Source organism: Amblyraja radiata, chromosome 14 (genome assembly GCF_010909765.2).
Source record: "Amblyraja radiata isolate CabotCenter1 chromosome 14, sAmbRad1.1.pri, whole genome shotgun sequence".
In the NCBI taxonomy this organism is placed as follows: domain Eukaryota; kingdom Metazoa; phylum Chordata; class Chondrichthyes; order Rajiformes; family Rajidae; genus Amblyraja; species Amblyraja radiata.
In genome coordinates this window covers 57,086,594-57,100,539 of record NC_045969.1, presented here as the reverse complement: position 1 = coordinate 57,100,539, position 13,946 = coordinate 57,086,594, and the positions used below count along the sequence as shown (strand labels likewise).

Below are 13,946 nucleotides of genomic sequence, written 5' to 3'. Positions count from 1 at the left end.
AAACAGGTGTCTTGTAATCTGCAATGGGATACAGAGTATGAGCAGTCATTTGATTTAAAAAATACGTATATAATTATTCTATTTGTGGCAATACTTCAAAGGATGACTGGACACACACACTCTGCCAGTTACTTTGTTTTTACCAAGGCTGTCAAAGGACACCTACTAGGCTCCAAGAAGAACAGATAACTAGTCTCATGTGAAGTTGTTAACTGTGGATTTTCGCTCTCTCAGCTCTTGTAATTCAAAGAGAATTAGTGAGGGATCACATCAATTTCTTATTTTGTATACTCATGGATGAGCACCTTATGAATCATCTCACGTACTGCATCCCTGTAAACACCTTCTCAAGTTATTAGTCTTAGAAATATTCCTGTCAAATATTTATTGCACTACCTGCTAGAATCCAGAATGCCCCAAGAGGCCGTAGAACTTATCCACCAAGCTAAATATACTTATACGACAAATATCAAAACAAATGATTCAAGATGGGACAGAAACGTCGTTTGTCCATTCCCTCCACAGATGCTGCCTGACCCACTGAGTTTATCCTGCACTTTGTGTTGTGCTCATGATTCCAGCGTCTGCAGCTCCTTGTGTCTCCAGACTACATTTTGATTTGTTATGTTCCTAGTCCCAAGAAAATGGCGACACTGGGCAGTACGGTGACACAGCGGTAGCGTTGCTGCCTTGCAGCGCCAGAGGCCCGGGTTCGATCCCGACTATGGGTGCTGTCTAAACGGAGTTTGTACTTTCTCCACATAACCTGGGTGGGGTTTTTCTCCGAGATCGTCGGTTTCCTCCCACACTCCAAGGACGTAGGGGCTTGTAGGTTAATTGGCTTGATGTAAAATAAATGTCCCTAGTGTGTGTAGGTTAGTGTTCATGTGTGGGGATCGCTGGTTGGTGAACTAAACTTCAAAATTTATCCCATCTGGCAAATAACCGACATAAAGCAATATATTATTTCTAAATTCCTTCATGAGGAGGAAGATAATAATAATAATAATAATAATAAATGTTATTTATGGGCGCCTTTCAAGAGTCTCAAGGACACCTTACAAAAATTTAGCAGGTAGAGGAAAAACATGTAAGGGGAATGAAATAAATAGTAGAGACATGACTAGTACACAAAGTAAAGACAGAATTCAATACAAAACACAATATGAGGCAATTAATGCACAGATGAAAAGGGAGGGGGACGTGGGGCTAAGGATAGGCAGAGGTGAAGAGATGGGTCTTGAGGCGGGACTGGAAGATGGTGAGGGACACGGAATTGCGGATCAGTTGGGGGAGGGAGTTCCAGAGCCTGGGAGCTGTCCTGGAGAAGGCTCTGTCCCCAAAACTGCGGAGGTTGGACTTGTGGATGAAGAGGAGACCGGCTGATGTGGATCTGAGGGACCGTGAGGGTTGGTAGGGGGAGAGGAGGTCAGTGAGATATGGGGGGGCCAGATGGTGGAGGGCTTTGTAGGTGAGGATCAGGATTTTGTAGTTGATCCGGTGGGAGATGGGAAGCCAGTGAAGTTGTTTGAGGACTGGAGTGATGTGATGCCAGGATTTGGTGTGGGTAATGAGTCGGGCGGCTGCGTTAAGATATTCTGATGACCAACTCGAATGGTGCCTCAATTACACAGCATTAACAGTTTAGTTTAGTTTAGAGTTACAGCGCAGAAACAGGCCCTTCTAGCCCACCGAGTCAGTGCTGACCAGCAATCATAGCACTAATACTATCCTACACACACTAAGGACAATTTACAATTATACCAAGTCAACTAATCTACAAACCCGTGTGTCTTTGGAGTGTGGGTGGAAACCGGAGCTCCTGGAGAAAATCCACGCAGATCATGGGGAGAACGTACAAACTCTATACGGACGGTGCCCGTAGTCAGGATGGAACCTGGGTCTCTGGCGCTGTAAGGCAGCAACTCTACTGCTGCACCACCGTGCCGCCAGATGGAAGCAACTGTCTCTCTCCTCGCTTCAACCATTTTGTCTGTTGGTTGCGATACACTGCATGATGAAATGCACAGCAGAGGAGTTATTTTAATAAATTTGATTTTTACGACTGTTTTTTCGATTCCCTTACCCAGCGAAAAAGACTGTGCATTCACCCTATCTATTCCCCTCATGATTTTATACACGATAAGATCACCCCTCAGCATCCTGTGCTCCAAGGAATAAGGTCCTAGCTTGCACAACCTCTCCCTATAGGTCAGGCCCTCGAGTCCTAGCAACATCCTCCTAAATCTTCTCTGCATACTTTCCAGCTTGATGACATGCTTCCTATAGCAGGGTGACCAAAACTGAAGGCAACACTCCGTGTGTGGCCTCACTAAATGTGGAGACGTATTATTACCTGGTTGGGATCAGGGTCAACTTCGTCCCAATTGTAGGACAGGTTGCCCTGAACTACAGATGTAAACGGCCTGTGATGAACGGAAGGCAAAATACGATAAAGCCAACTGCAAGGAACAGAAAAGATAGCAAATAATTCATATTGAAGAGTAAAGCACAGGCACACAGTGTCACAAAGTGCAGCAGTTTGTAAAGGATTGGCTGGTCCAGTTGATCTGGCAGAAGAAGATCTCCCGGTTGCTGGACACTTTAATTCTCCTTCCCATTCCCACACAGACCTTTCTGTCCTCTGTCTCCTCCATTGTCAGAGTGAGGCTAAACGCTAATTGGAGGAACAGCATCTCATATTTCGCTTGGGCACCTTACAGCCCAGTGGTGTGAATATTGATTTCTCTCACTTCAGGTAGCCCCGGCATTCCCTCTCTCTCTCTATCCCTCCCCCACCCAAGTCGCACCAGCTTCTTGTTAGCACCCAACAAACAACTAACAATGCCCTGTTTCTGTTATCATCGTTACTTTTTTGCATATCTTTCATTTATTGTTCTTAATCTCTCCATATCACCATCTATATCTCTCGTTTCCCTTTTCCCTAACTAGTCTGAAGAAGGGTCTCGACCCGAAATGTCACCCATTTCTTCTCCCCAGAGATGCTGCCTGTCCCGCTGAGTTACTCCACATTTTGTGTCTATCTTCAGAAGAAAACTAAATACATGTTGTACTCAAGCACAACATACGTAATTGTGCAGCGGGTGGCGCTACTGCCTCACAACACCAGAGACCCGGGTTCGATCCAGACCTCAGATGCTGCCTGTGTGGAGTTTGCACGTTCTCCCTCTGATCAAGTGAGTTTTGTCCGGGTGCTCCTGTTTCCTCCCACATCCCAAAGAAGTGCAGGTCTGTAGGTTATTCGCCCTCTGTAAATTGCCCCTAATGTGTAGGGAGTGGATGAGAAAATGGGATAACATAGAACTAGTGTGAACGGTGATTGATGGCCAGCATGGACTCAGTGGGCTGAAGGGCCTGTTTCCATGCTGTATTTTCAATCAATCAACAGCACTCCCACAAGCACTGCAGAAAATAAATTAAATGGAAAAAGCCTTTTGAGGTCTGAAATGATTGATTGAAAGATACAGCATAGAAACAGGCCCTTGCAAAGGCCAATTAACCTACAAACCCACACGTCTTTGCGATGTGGGAGGAAACCAGAGCACCCGGAGAGACCCCACGCTGTCACAGATTGCTCCCGAGGTCAGGATCGAACCCAGGTCTCATTAGGTTGTGTGCTTGCCTTGATTAAAAATAAGTGTAAGGTATATCCATGCAGTCACTTCGCTTCTAACAAACAACAGGTTTGCTTCTTAACAGACTCAACATGCAAGTTATATCCCCGCACAACACCCTTCCCCACCCACTCATCTCACACTCCCAACAAACGTCTAGTTCAAAAGAGTTGCAGTCAGAGCCGGATTTACCATAGGCTTCGTAGGCTGAACCCTAGGGCCTCGAAATCTAGCGGGCCTCCGGCCAAACGATGTATAATATTTTTGACACTGTCATAGGCCTTTCTTACATATGCTGTCACAACGCACTGTAGTCTCTAAACTACCCTCAGTAATTTTCCTTGCCCTCCATTTCAGAATAATACTGTTTTAAGCCAATAACTCAACACTAGCACTGGCAATAAATAAATAAATAAGCGCAGCTTTCCAGTCCCTTATCTCATTGGCCACGCTCGGCTGCAAATCGGTGTCAATCTGATGGACTCTTGTCGTGGGGGTCGGAGATTGGGAGGGGCTTCGCAAGTAGAATAGCCTAGGGCCTCTCTTCATCTAAACCCGGCACTGGTTGCAGTCTTCATGTCTCTTGAGCTGTGGCTCGATCACAGAGCCACACACAGGCCGTCTGTGCTGTAACTATTATGTAGTCTAGGGTCCTTCCGCTGCTGGTCGGGGGGGAGCAGGGTGTGGTGGAGATGCCCCTCAAAAATAAGGGAAGGGATTCCACGCCAGTGGGCCACAGGAGCGGCAAGGGTGGGGGAGAAATTTGGGTAAAGTGTGTAAACAGTATTGAATGTTTGCATAGCCTCCGAGAATGTCGGGTGAATGTTTTGCACGGTTCCTGTATTGTATATATTTATTACTTGAATAAATATTACTTGAAATTAAAAAAGTTACCTCCGCTTATTGGTGCTCCTTGGGCAAGTGAAGGCTGAACCAGAGAGTTGTTCTGCATACAGCCCATATGGACACACTTGCGGATTATTCTGAAGCACAATAAGACAGAAATGTTATTATTTTATCATTTACTTGATTCATTTATTTTCATATTTATCGCTTGAAAATCATCAGTGCTCTTAAAGACATCCAACAACTAAATACAGTTGCACTATCCTCCTTGTCCATCTCCTTGGAAAATACAAGGTACCATCCCTGGTGAACCGTGAGGAACTGTTTCATGCAGAAATAACTAGTTGCAATGGGTAACGCTCAAAGTACAGCCCAGCATGTTCTGATTTTATTTGAATACGATTTAGAATTAGTACGGTTTATTTCCTTTTCATCGATAAAGTGAACTGGCTGTGTTTTCATCTTCAAATGGGACCTTAAATTGAGGATTCTCTGCTTTCCCAGGTAGGTTACAATGTCACAAGGATTATTCTGACTCTATACTCACCCAGCCTGTGATCAATAGATTTTTCGATGTAAAAGGTACCGAGGGATGTGAAGTTGATGCATTGAGGTGAAGGCTCAGTGATCTTATAGGAAGTCACAGCAGGCATATGGGTTTGGAGGACTTACTAATTATGTTGATAGACACAAAAAGCTGGAGTAAGTAACTCAGCGGGTCAGACAGCATCTCTGGTGAAAAGGACCAGGTGACATTTGGGGTCGAGACTCTTCTTCAGACTGAGAGTCAGGGGAAAGGGAAATTAGAAATATAGATGATGATGTAGAGAGATATGGAACAAATGAATGAAAGATATGCAAAAAAGTAACAATGATATAGGAAACAGGCCATTGTTAGCTGTGAGCTAGGTGAAAACGAGTTACAGACAATGAGACTCAACAAGACGACTTTGTCTTGTTGAGCCTCATTCGTTAAGGTCAACGAGTACAATGACTTGGGTGGAGGAGGGATGGAGAGAGAGGGGATGTGAGGGTTACTGGAAGTTAGAGAAATCAAGATTGTATTGTAACCTGCCCAAGCAAAATACGAGGGGTCATTCCTCCAATTTGCATCTGGCCTCATAGATAAGTTCTTATCTTGTGGTGTTACACTGTAGAGATGGCTTCTCCCTCTGACGTACAGCGTTAGGATTAGTGCTTCACCAGGATATTAAAATGTGCATCGTGCATTCATTTCTAACCAGATCAAGCCTAGACGGGTCTTGATTTATAAACTGGTCGTGCAAATTCAGGAGGTGGCTGCTGGAGTCCATTAGTTGAGTTTAACACAGTCACAAACTATAGAGAGGTTGTACAGTACCTGACCCTCTGGCAGGGACCCGGGGCAGCGTGGATCCTCTGAAGAAAATTCATTGCCAAATCCTGACATATACTGGAGGATACAAGGACAGGAAATGAAGGGGCTGCAATCACATTTATGCCCGACAACCAAATAGTTACAAAATACAATTATTTTACATATCCTTAATTCTCAAAAGAATTGGACTTTACTGGACTCTTGCAATAAACGTTATTCCCTTTATCCTGTAGTTTAAAAGAGTTGCAGTCAGGCACCAAGGCAAATTCCTTGTTTGTATACATACTTGGCGAATAGAATTTATTCAATTCAATTCAATTCAATTGAAAGACACAAAGTTCTGGAGTAACTTTCGGGTTGGGTCCCCGAGTTCTTTCTTTATAAGCCAGCAACTGTGGTTCCTTGTGTCTTCCTTGATAGACTGTTTAGTTCTGAACTTTGTTGTAAAACACCTCCCATGAGCCGAATTTCTTTTCTGAAAGGATTTAGTTTTTTACAAATCATGACGATTGCACTCCTAACAGGCTTTCCAATATTCTAATTAAAATATTAATGAGACTGAAGAAGGGTATCGACCCGAAAGGTCACCTATCCATGTTCTCCAGAGATGCTGCCTGACACGCTGAGTTACTCCAGCATTTTGAGTCTTTTTTTTTGTAAAAACAGCATCTGCAGTTACTCTTGTCTCCAATAAATTTGGTTGAATTGCTCCTGGTGGCAAATATTCCTGCGGAAATTAAAACCCGATTATCACAGAAATTTGGTACAATCAAAACAGACTTGCAACATTGTGAAATTCGACTTAATATACTACAATAAAGGGCATATTGAGGAGGATCAGACTGATCTCCCAGTTACTATGACCCGTCTGCCAAGGAGGCAGATACGTTCTGTCTCCCATTCATTGGTCGTTGCCCATGCAACACACATGTTTCGAAATGCATATTTGTGATCAAAGTCTGAAAGTTGTGCACTTTGCCTTCAACAGTTTTCACCAGAAATACACCGTTAAGTTTGATATTTAAAAAAATCAACCTTTAACTATTGAAAGCATTACCAATTCCCTGACATTAGTAACAATGTGTGAAAACAAAAACACAGTAACATTTCAAGGATTATCATTAAAAATTGATCACGTGTAATTATAGATACCCTAATTAATACATTCAAGATGCAGCATGTTTTGAATCAAGGTTATTTTTCCCCAAAGTAACTCAAATATCTTATCATTAAATATCAGTGGACTATATTAATACTACTGTATTAAAATAATAATAATAATGCAAAAGATAGATGACTTGTGATAAATTAAACTTACTTAGGTCTATCATAGATAAATGCATTATTCTTACCTTGAGCGGTTCCATTTTTGTCCAGTTGATTTGTGTTTCAGTAATCTGGAGAAGTCCAAATTTCAACCGAGCAGTGAACGACTGAACCTTCCGGCTGTCGGTAAGTTGACTTTATACTTGCGGGTTTGCAATAGGCATGCTCCAAAACTCTTGCAACAGGTAAAATAAATAAGGTGCAAGAGTAAACAGAATGAGAAGGTTGAAAAGCAAGATAACTGGAGGCATGAAATGCATCACGTAACTAATAAATAAAAATTAAATGTGGGAAAAACATGACCAGACTGGAAATAGAATGGAGAAACATTTAGAAACTGACACAGGGGTGCTGGAGTAACTCAGCAGGTCAGGCAGCATCTCTGAAGAACATGGATAGTTAGTTAGTATGTAGTTAGTATATTCCACGCGGATGTACGGAGTACTATATACCTGGAATCTCAGCTGACAGTGCCTCATTGTACGCGAAAAACTCAAAACTGTACGAGGAAGATCCCTTCTCAGAGGAAACTATGAAAACGGGAGACGCTCATTGTAGCAATATCATAGGAACGAAGGAAATCCTGGGAAGAACTAATTGAGAGTGTTGATATGACACACAACAGGAAGGGAGCTTGGGCAACCATCAAGAAGCTGAACACCAACCCCCAGAAGGCAACGCTGCACTTTAATGTTACAGCAGATCAGGTTGCTCACCAGCTGCTTCTGAACGGCAAACCACCACACGAGAAGCCCCACTAAAGGAGCCTCTGGCATCAGGGTGATAGAGAGTCGACCTGGTACTTTAACAGCAAGGAACTCCAGACACCAATCCATTCCCTCAAGAACGCCAAGGCAGCGCCATGATGACATTCGCACAGAACAGATCAAACATTTTGGGCAGATTACACGAGAGTGGCTCCTCTTGCTGTTCAACAATTGTGTAACCCTCTCCCAGCTACCTAAAATATGGCGGAAAGCTCGTGTGATCGCTATCCTTAAGCCAGGGAAAGACCCTAAAGAGCAAAAAGCTTCTCCCTACTATGCCATCTCTTCAAGCTCTTTGAGCGCCTCATCTTGAGCAGGCTAGGCCCAATCACAGAACAACACCTTATACCAGAGCAAGCTGGCTTCCGGCCTGGGAGATTGTGTGCCAGTCAAGTGCTCAATCTAACTCAGCACATTGAGGACGGCTTTGAGAGTAATGAACCAACTGACGTTGTCTTTGTTGATCTGACAGCTGCCTACGACACTGTGAACCACGGGCTGCTTCTCAACAAGCTCCCTGACATGACAGAGGATTTGACCAAACTGATTCAACAGCTACTGGAAAACAGACGCTTCCATGTTGAGCTAAATGATAAACACAGCAGATGGAGGAAACAAGAGAATGGCCAACCTCAGGGCAGCGTCCTTGCTCCACTGCTGTTCAATGTGTACACTAAGTCCTTATATCTCTGCTCGGTTCGCAATAACCAACCTGATCTCCCGGTTGCCCAGCACTTCAACTCCCCCTCCCATTCTGAATCTACATGTAGATTAAATTCACCCATGACAACTGCTGTACCATTGCTACACGCATCCATAATTTCTTGTTTGATGCAATTCCCAACATCGCCATTGCTGTTTGGTGGTCTGTATACAACTCCAACAAGTGCTTTCTGCCCTTGGCTATTTTGCAGTTCTACCCATAGATTCTACAGCATCCAAGCTAATGTCTCACCTTGCTATTGCATTCATCTCCACTTTAACCAGCAATGCCACCCCACCTCCTCTTCCTTTCTGTCCATCCTTCCATAAAATGAAATACCCCTGCATGTTGAGCTCCCAGCCTTGGACATCCTGGAGCCATGTCTCTGTAATTCCAACTATATCCTATCCCTTAACTACTAAGTTACTAAAATATATGTATAGGAAGGATTTAGCGGCCTAAAGGCCAAATGCAGACAAGTGGGACTCGCCCAGTCTGTCAACTTGGTCTGTTCTTTCTTTTGGAGGGAAAGGATCATAGCGAACAATAAATTATCTGAAGTGAGAGAAATCAATATTCATACCACTGGGCTGTAAGCTGCCCAAGCGAAATATGAGATGCTGTTCCTCCAATTTGCATTTAGTCTCACTCTGACAATGGAGGAGACAGAGGACAGAAAGGTCTGTGCAGGAATGGGAAGGAGAATTAAAGTGTCCAGCAACCGGGAGATCAGAACCATCCAATTTCCCTCTACCAACACTTTACTCCACCTAGTGGAGCTGGTCCTCACCCTCAACCACTTCTCCTTCGATCCTCCCACTTCCTCCAAGTCCAAGGCGTAGCTATGGGCGCCCGCATGGGCCCCAGCTATGCCTGCCGCTTTGTAGGGTACGTTGAACAGTCCCTGTTCCAGCCGTACACTGGCCCTATCCCCGAACTCTCTCTGTTACATTGATGACGACATCAGTGCTACCTCCTGCACCCAGGCAGAACTCATGGACTTCATCAACTCCACCACCAATTTTCATCCTGCACTCAAATCTCCGACACATCCCTCCCCTTTCTTGATCTGTGTCTCCATCACAAGAAATATTGACTATTGACATCTATTACAAACCCATTGACTCCCACAACTATCTCTTCCCACCCTGCTTCCTGCAAAGACTATCCCCTACTCCAAATTCCTCCATCTTCGCCGCATTTTTATTTATTTAATTTTTAAACAGGGACAGTGCATATTGATGAACATTTACATGTAAATATGCAAGATTACAGCCAATAGCTAATTTCCATCTTTAGTCCCTTTGGCAGCAAAAAGAAACAATTATACAAGACACACAACCAACTCAATTCACACAAACATCCATCACAGTGAATCTCCTCCTCACTGTGATGGAAGGCAAAGCCTTGTCTCTCCCCTGCTCTCCATCCTCTCCGGATGTTAAAGCCCCCGGCGGGCGATGGTAAGTTCCGTGGTCGTTAAGACCGCACCGGCGATGTAAGGCCCCGCTCCGGGTCTTAATGTTGGAGCCCCCAGCGGTCGATGGCATGTCCCGCGGCCGTTAAAGCCGCGCGGGGCGATGTCTAGACCCGCTCCGGATTGCGCCATTACAGCGCCACCATTTCCCTTCTCTCTGCATCTGCATCCAAGATGAGCTGTTCCATAGAAAATAGGTGCGGGAGGAGGCCATTCGGCCCTTCGAGCCAGCACCGCCATTCATTGTGATCGTGGCTGATCGTCTCCTATCAATAACCCGTGCCTGCCTTCTCCCCATATCCCTTGATTCCACTAGCCCCTAGAGCTCTATCTAACTCTCTCTTAAATCCATCCAGTGACTTGGCCTCCACTGCCCTCTGTAGCAGGGAATTCCATAAATTCACAACTCTCTGGGTGAAAAAGCTTTTTCTCACCTCAGCCTTAAATGACCTTCCTTTATTCTAAGACTGGCCCCTGGTTATGGACTCGCCCAACATTGGGAACATTTTTCCTGCATCTAGCTTGTCCAGTCCTTTTATAATTTTATGTTTCTATAAGAATCCCCCTCATCCTTCTAAACTCTAAGCCTAGTCTTTTCAATCTTACCTCATATGACAGTCCCGCCATCCCAGGGATCAATCTCGTGGACCTATGCTGCACTGCCTCAATCACAAGGATGTCCTTCCTCAAATTAGGAGACCAAAACTGTACACAATACTCCAGATGTGATCTATCCCTAACTTCTCTTGTCAGCCACGGTTGCCTCCTACTCCCCTTAGAATCTTTTTTCCTTTTTGGAATGAAATGATCCTGCATCTTCCAGATTCTGCCCAGAAATTCCTGCCATTGCTGTTCCACCATCATTCCTGCTAGGATCCCTTTCCAGTCTACCTTGGCCAGCTCCCTCTCATGCCTTCATAGTCCCCTTTGTTCAACTGCATCACTGACACTTCCGATTTAACGTTCTCCTTCTCAAATTGCAGATTAAAATTAATCATATTATGCTTAAGTTTGCTTATCGCCCGAACCGCTCCACAGAGGATGCTATTTCCTCTGTAGTCCACCTGAGCCTACAACACCTGGAGGAGAGGAACACCCACGTGCGGATGCTGTTTGTTGATTTCAGCTCAGCATTTAACACGATAATCCCCCAGCATCTGGTGAGCAAACTGGCACCCCTAGGTTTCAATACCATACTATGCAACTGGATCCTGGATTTCCTTTCTGAAAGACCCCAGTCTATGCGGGTGGGGAAGAACACCTCCTCGGTCATCACACTGAGCACCGGATCCCCTCAGGGCTGTGTCCTGAGTCCGCTGCTCTTCACATTGATGAAATTCAGCCCAGTCACACTCCACTTTGCATCAACAACTCAGCAGTGGAGCAGGTGAAAAAGATCAAGTTCCTGGGGGTGCATATAACGGACACCTTAAACTGGTCCACAAACATTACATCTCTGGCAAAACGGGCACAGCAGCGGTTGTACTTCCTCCGCAGGTTGAGAAGTTTACACCTCCACCCTCCCATCCTCGCCACCTTCTACAGAAGCACAATTGAGTCGGTCATGACCAGCTGCATCTCTACGTGGTGCGGCAGCTGTACAGGAGCGGACTGGAAGTGCCTTCAGAGAGTGGTGAGGACAGCGGAAAAAATCATTGGGACTTCTCTTCCTTCAATCATGGACATGGGGTACAAGCGCTGTCTGATTAGAGCTAAGGGCATTACCAGAGCCCCCACACACCCACAATTCGGACTGTTTATACTGCTTAACTCTGGGAGGAGGTATCGCAGCATGAAGAGCGGGACAACCAGGTTCTGCAACAGCTTCATCCCCCAGGCCATAAGATTACTGAACAATCAACAAAACCGAGGCTAGAACTTTTTAAATATCGACACTTTTTAAAAACTTTTTATATATATTTATTTTACAAAACCATGCACATGAGGCATTTTTATGGACGCACCTAGCACTTTTACTATTTACCTGATTGGAGAGTCAAATGCAACGAAATTTCGTTCAAGGTGCACTGTGTCTAGGTGTATATCTGAATGACAATAAAGTTTTCATTCATTCATTCATTCATTCATTTTCATTCATTCATCACTACCTCCTTTACCTCGAGTTCTCTTATCATATCTGGTTTATTGGACAACACTAAATCTAGAATTGCCTTTTCTCTGGTCGGCTCCATTACAAGCTGCTCTAAGAACCCATCTCGGAGGCACTCTACAAACTCTCTGTTCCATACTAGAACATCCAAGATGTCCTCATTCTTTAGGGAATGGGGGTTCCCCTCTCCCATCATAGATGAGGCTCTCACTTGTGTCTCCTCGGTACCCCGCAGCTCCGCCCTTGCTCTCCCTCCCCTGACAGAGTCCTTGCCTTCCACCCTATCAGCTGTCACATACAACACATACTGTAATCCTCTGAATTTCCACCACCTCCAACGGGATCCCACCACTAGCCACATTTTCCCATCTCCACCCCTTTCCGCTTTCCACAGAGACCGTTCGCTCCGCAAATCACTGGTTAACTCATCCCTTCCCACCCAAACCACCCTCTCCCCAGGTACATTCCCCTGCAACCACAGAAGATGCAACACCTGTCGCTATTTTGTGAAGAAGGTACAAAACAGGCTGCGCGGGGCTGGGAAATGATAAGTTTGGAGGCTGTGGAAAGCAGACAGCCAGAAATGATGGTGAAATCAGTAATGGTGTTTGAAATTAAGGCCTGGTGCTCATCTGTGGCATCATGGTCTATGGATAAGTAGGAGGAGGTGCCCGATAGCTGTCCCCTGGCCTCAGCCCGGTAGAGGTCAACGTGCCAGACTACCACAGCACCTCCCTTGTCAGCAGGTTTGATTATGTCAGGGTTGCTACAGAGTGAGCGGAGGGTTGTACATTCAGAGGGTGTGAGGTTGGTCAACTTTTCCACTCCCCTTACCTATTCCAAACTCATCCCTCCCCACCTAAACTACCCCCTCCCCAGGCACCTTCCCCTGCAGAAGATGCAACACCTGTCACTATACCTCCTCCTTCGACTCTGTCCAGGAACCCCAACAGTCCTTTCAGGTTAGGCAGAGGTTCACTTGCACCTCCTCCAATCTCATCTACTGTATCCATTGTTCAAGATGTGGACTCTTATACATCGACGAGACCAAACGTAGACTGGGCGATCGTCTCGCTGAACACCTTCGCTCAGCCCGCCTGAACTACCCTGATCTCCTTCTCATTCCTACACTGACCTTTTTGTCCTGGGCCTCTTCCATTATCACTCTCTCACACTCTATCCCTCCCCCACCCAAGTTGCACTAGCTTCTCATTTTCACCCTACAACAGCTTAAATGGCCTGTTTCCTTTATCATCATTACTTTTTTCCAGAACAAGGGGTCACAGTTTAAGGATAAGAGGGAAGACTTTTAGGACCGAGATGAGAAAATCATTTTTTACACAGAGAGTGGTGAACCTGTGGAATTCTCTGCCACAGAAGGTAGTTGAGGCCAGTTCATTGGCTATATTTAAGAGGGAGATGTGGCCCTTGTGGCTAAAGGCATCAGGGGGTATGGAGAGATGGCAGGGATGGGATACCAAGTTGGATAATCAGCCATGATCATATCGAATGGCGGTGCAGGCTCGAAGGGCCGAATGGCCTACTCTAACACCTATTTTCAGTTTTTATGCATATCTTTCATTCATTGTTCTTTATCTCTAAACATCATCGTCTATATCTCTCGTTTCCCTTATTCCTAACCAGTCTGAAGAAGGGTCTCGACCCGAAACATCACTCATTCCTTATCTCCAGAGATGCTGCCTGTCCCGCTGAGTTACCCCAGCG

At 45.1% G+C, this 13,946-nt stretch overlaps 1 protein-coding gene across 2 annotated transcripts in view; it reads right to left on the bottom strand.

The window, feature by feature from the left end:
• hgd (homogentisate 1,2-dioxygenase) overlaps positions 1 to 8,811 on the bottom strand; it is a 36,463-nt gene extending 27,652 nt beyond the window's left edge. The window contains exons 1-4 of one of the 2 annotated variants that reach the window (XM_033033432.1): positions 7,191 to 8,811; positions 5,842 to 5,913; positions 4,530 to 4,618; positions 2,357 to 2,462 (exon numbers count right to left, since the gene is read on the bottom strand). In XM_033033432.1, coding sequence (XP_032889323.1) covers positions 2,357 to 2,462; positions 4,530 to 4,618; positions 5,842 to 5,913; positions 7,191 to 7,205 — 282 coding nt within the window. In that variant the 5' untranslated portion in view covers positions 7,206 to 8,811. The remainder of the gene's footprint in view (positions 1 to 2,356; positions 2,463 to 4,529; positions 4,619 to 5,841; positions 5,914 to 7,190) is intronic. The other variant, XM_033033431.1, reaches the window with a different exon arrangement.
• Positions 8,812 to 13,946: the final 5,135 nt, after the last annotated feature.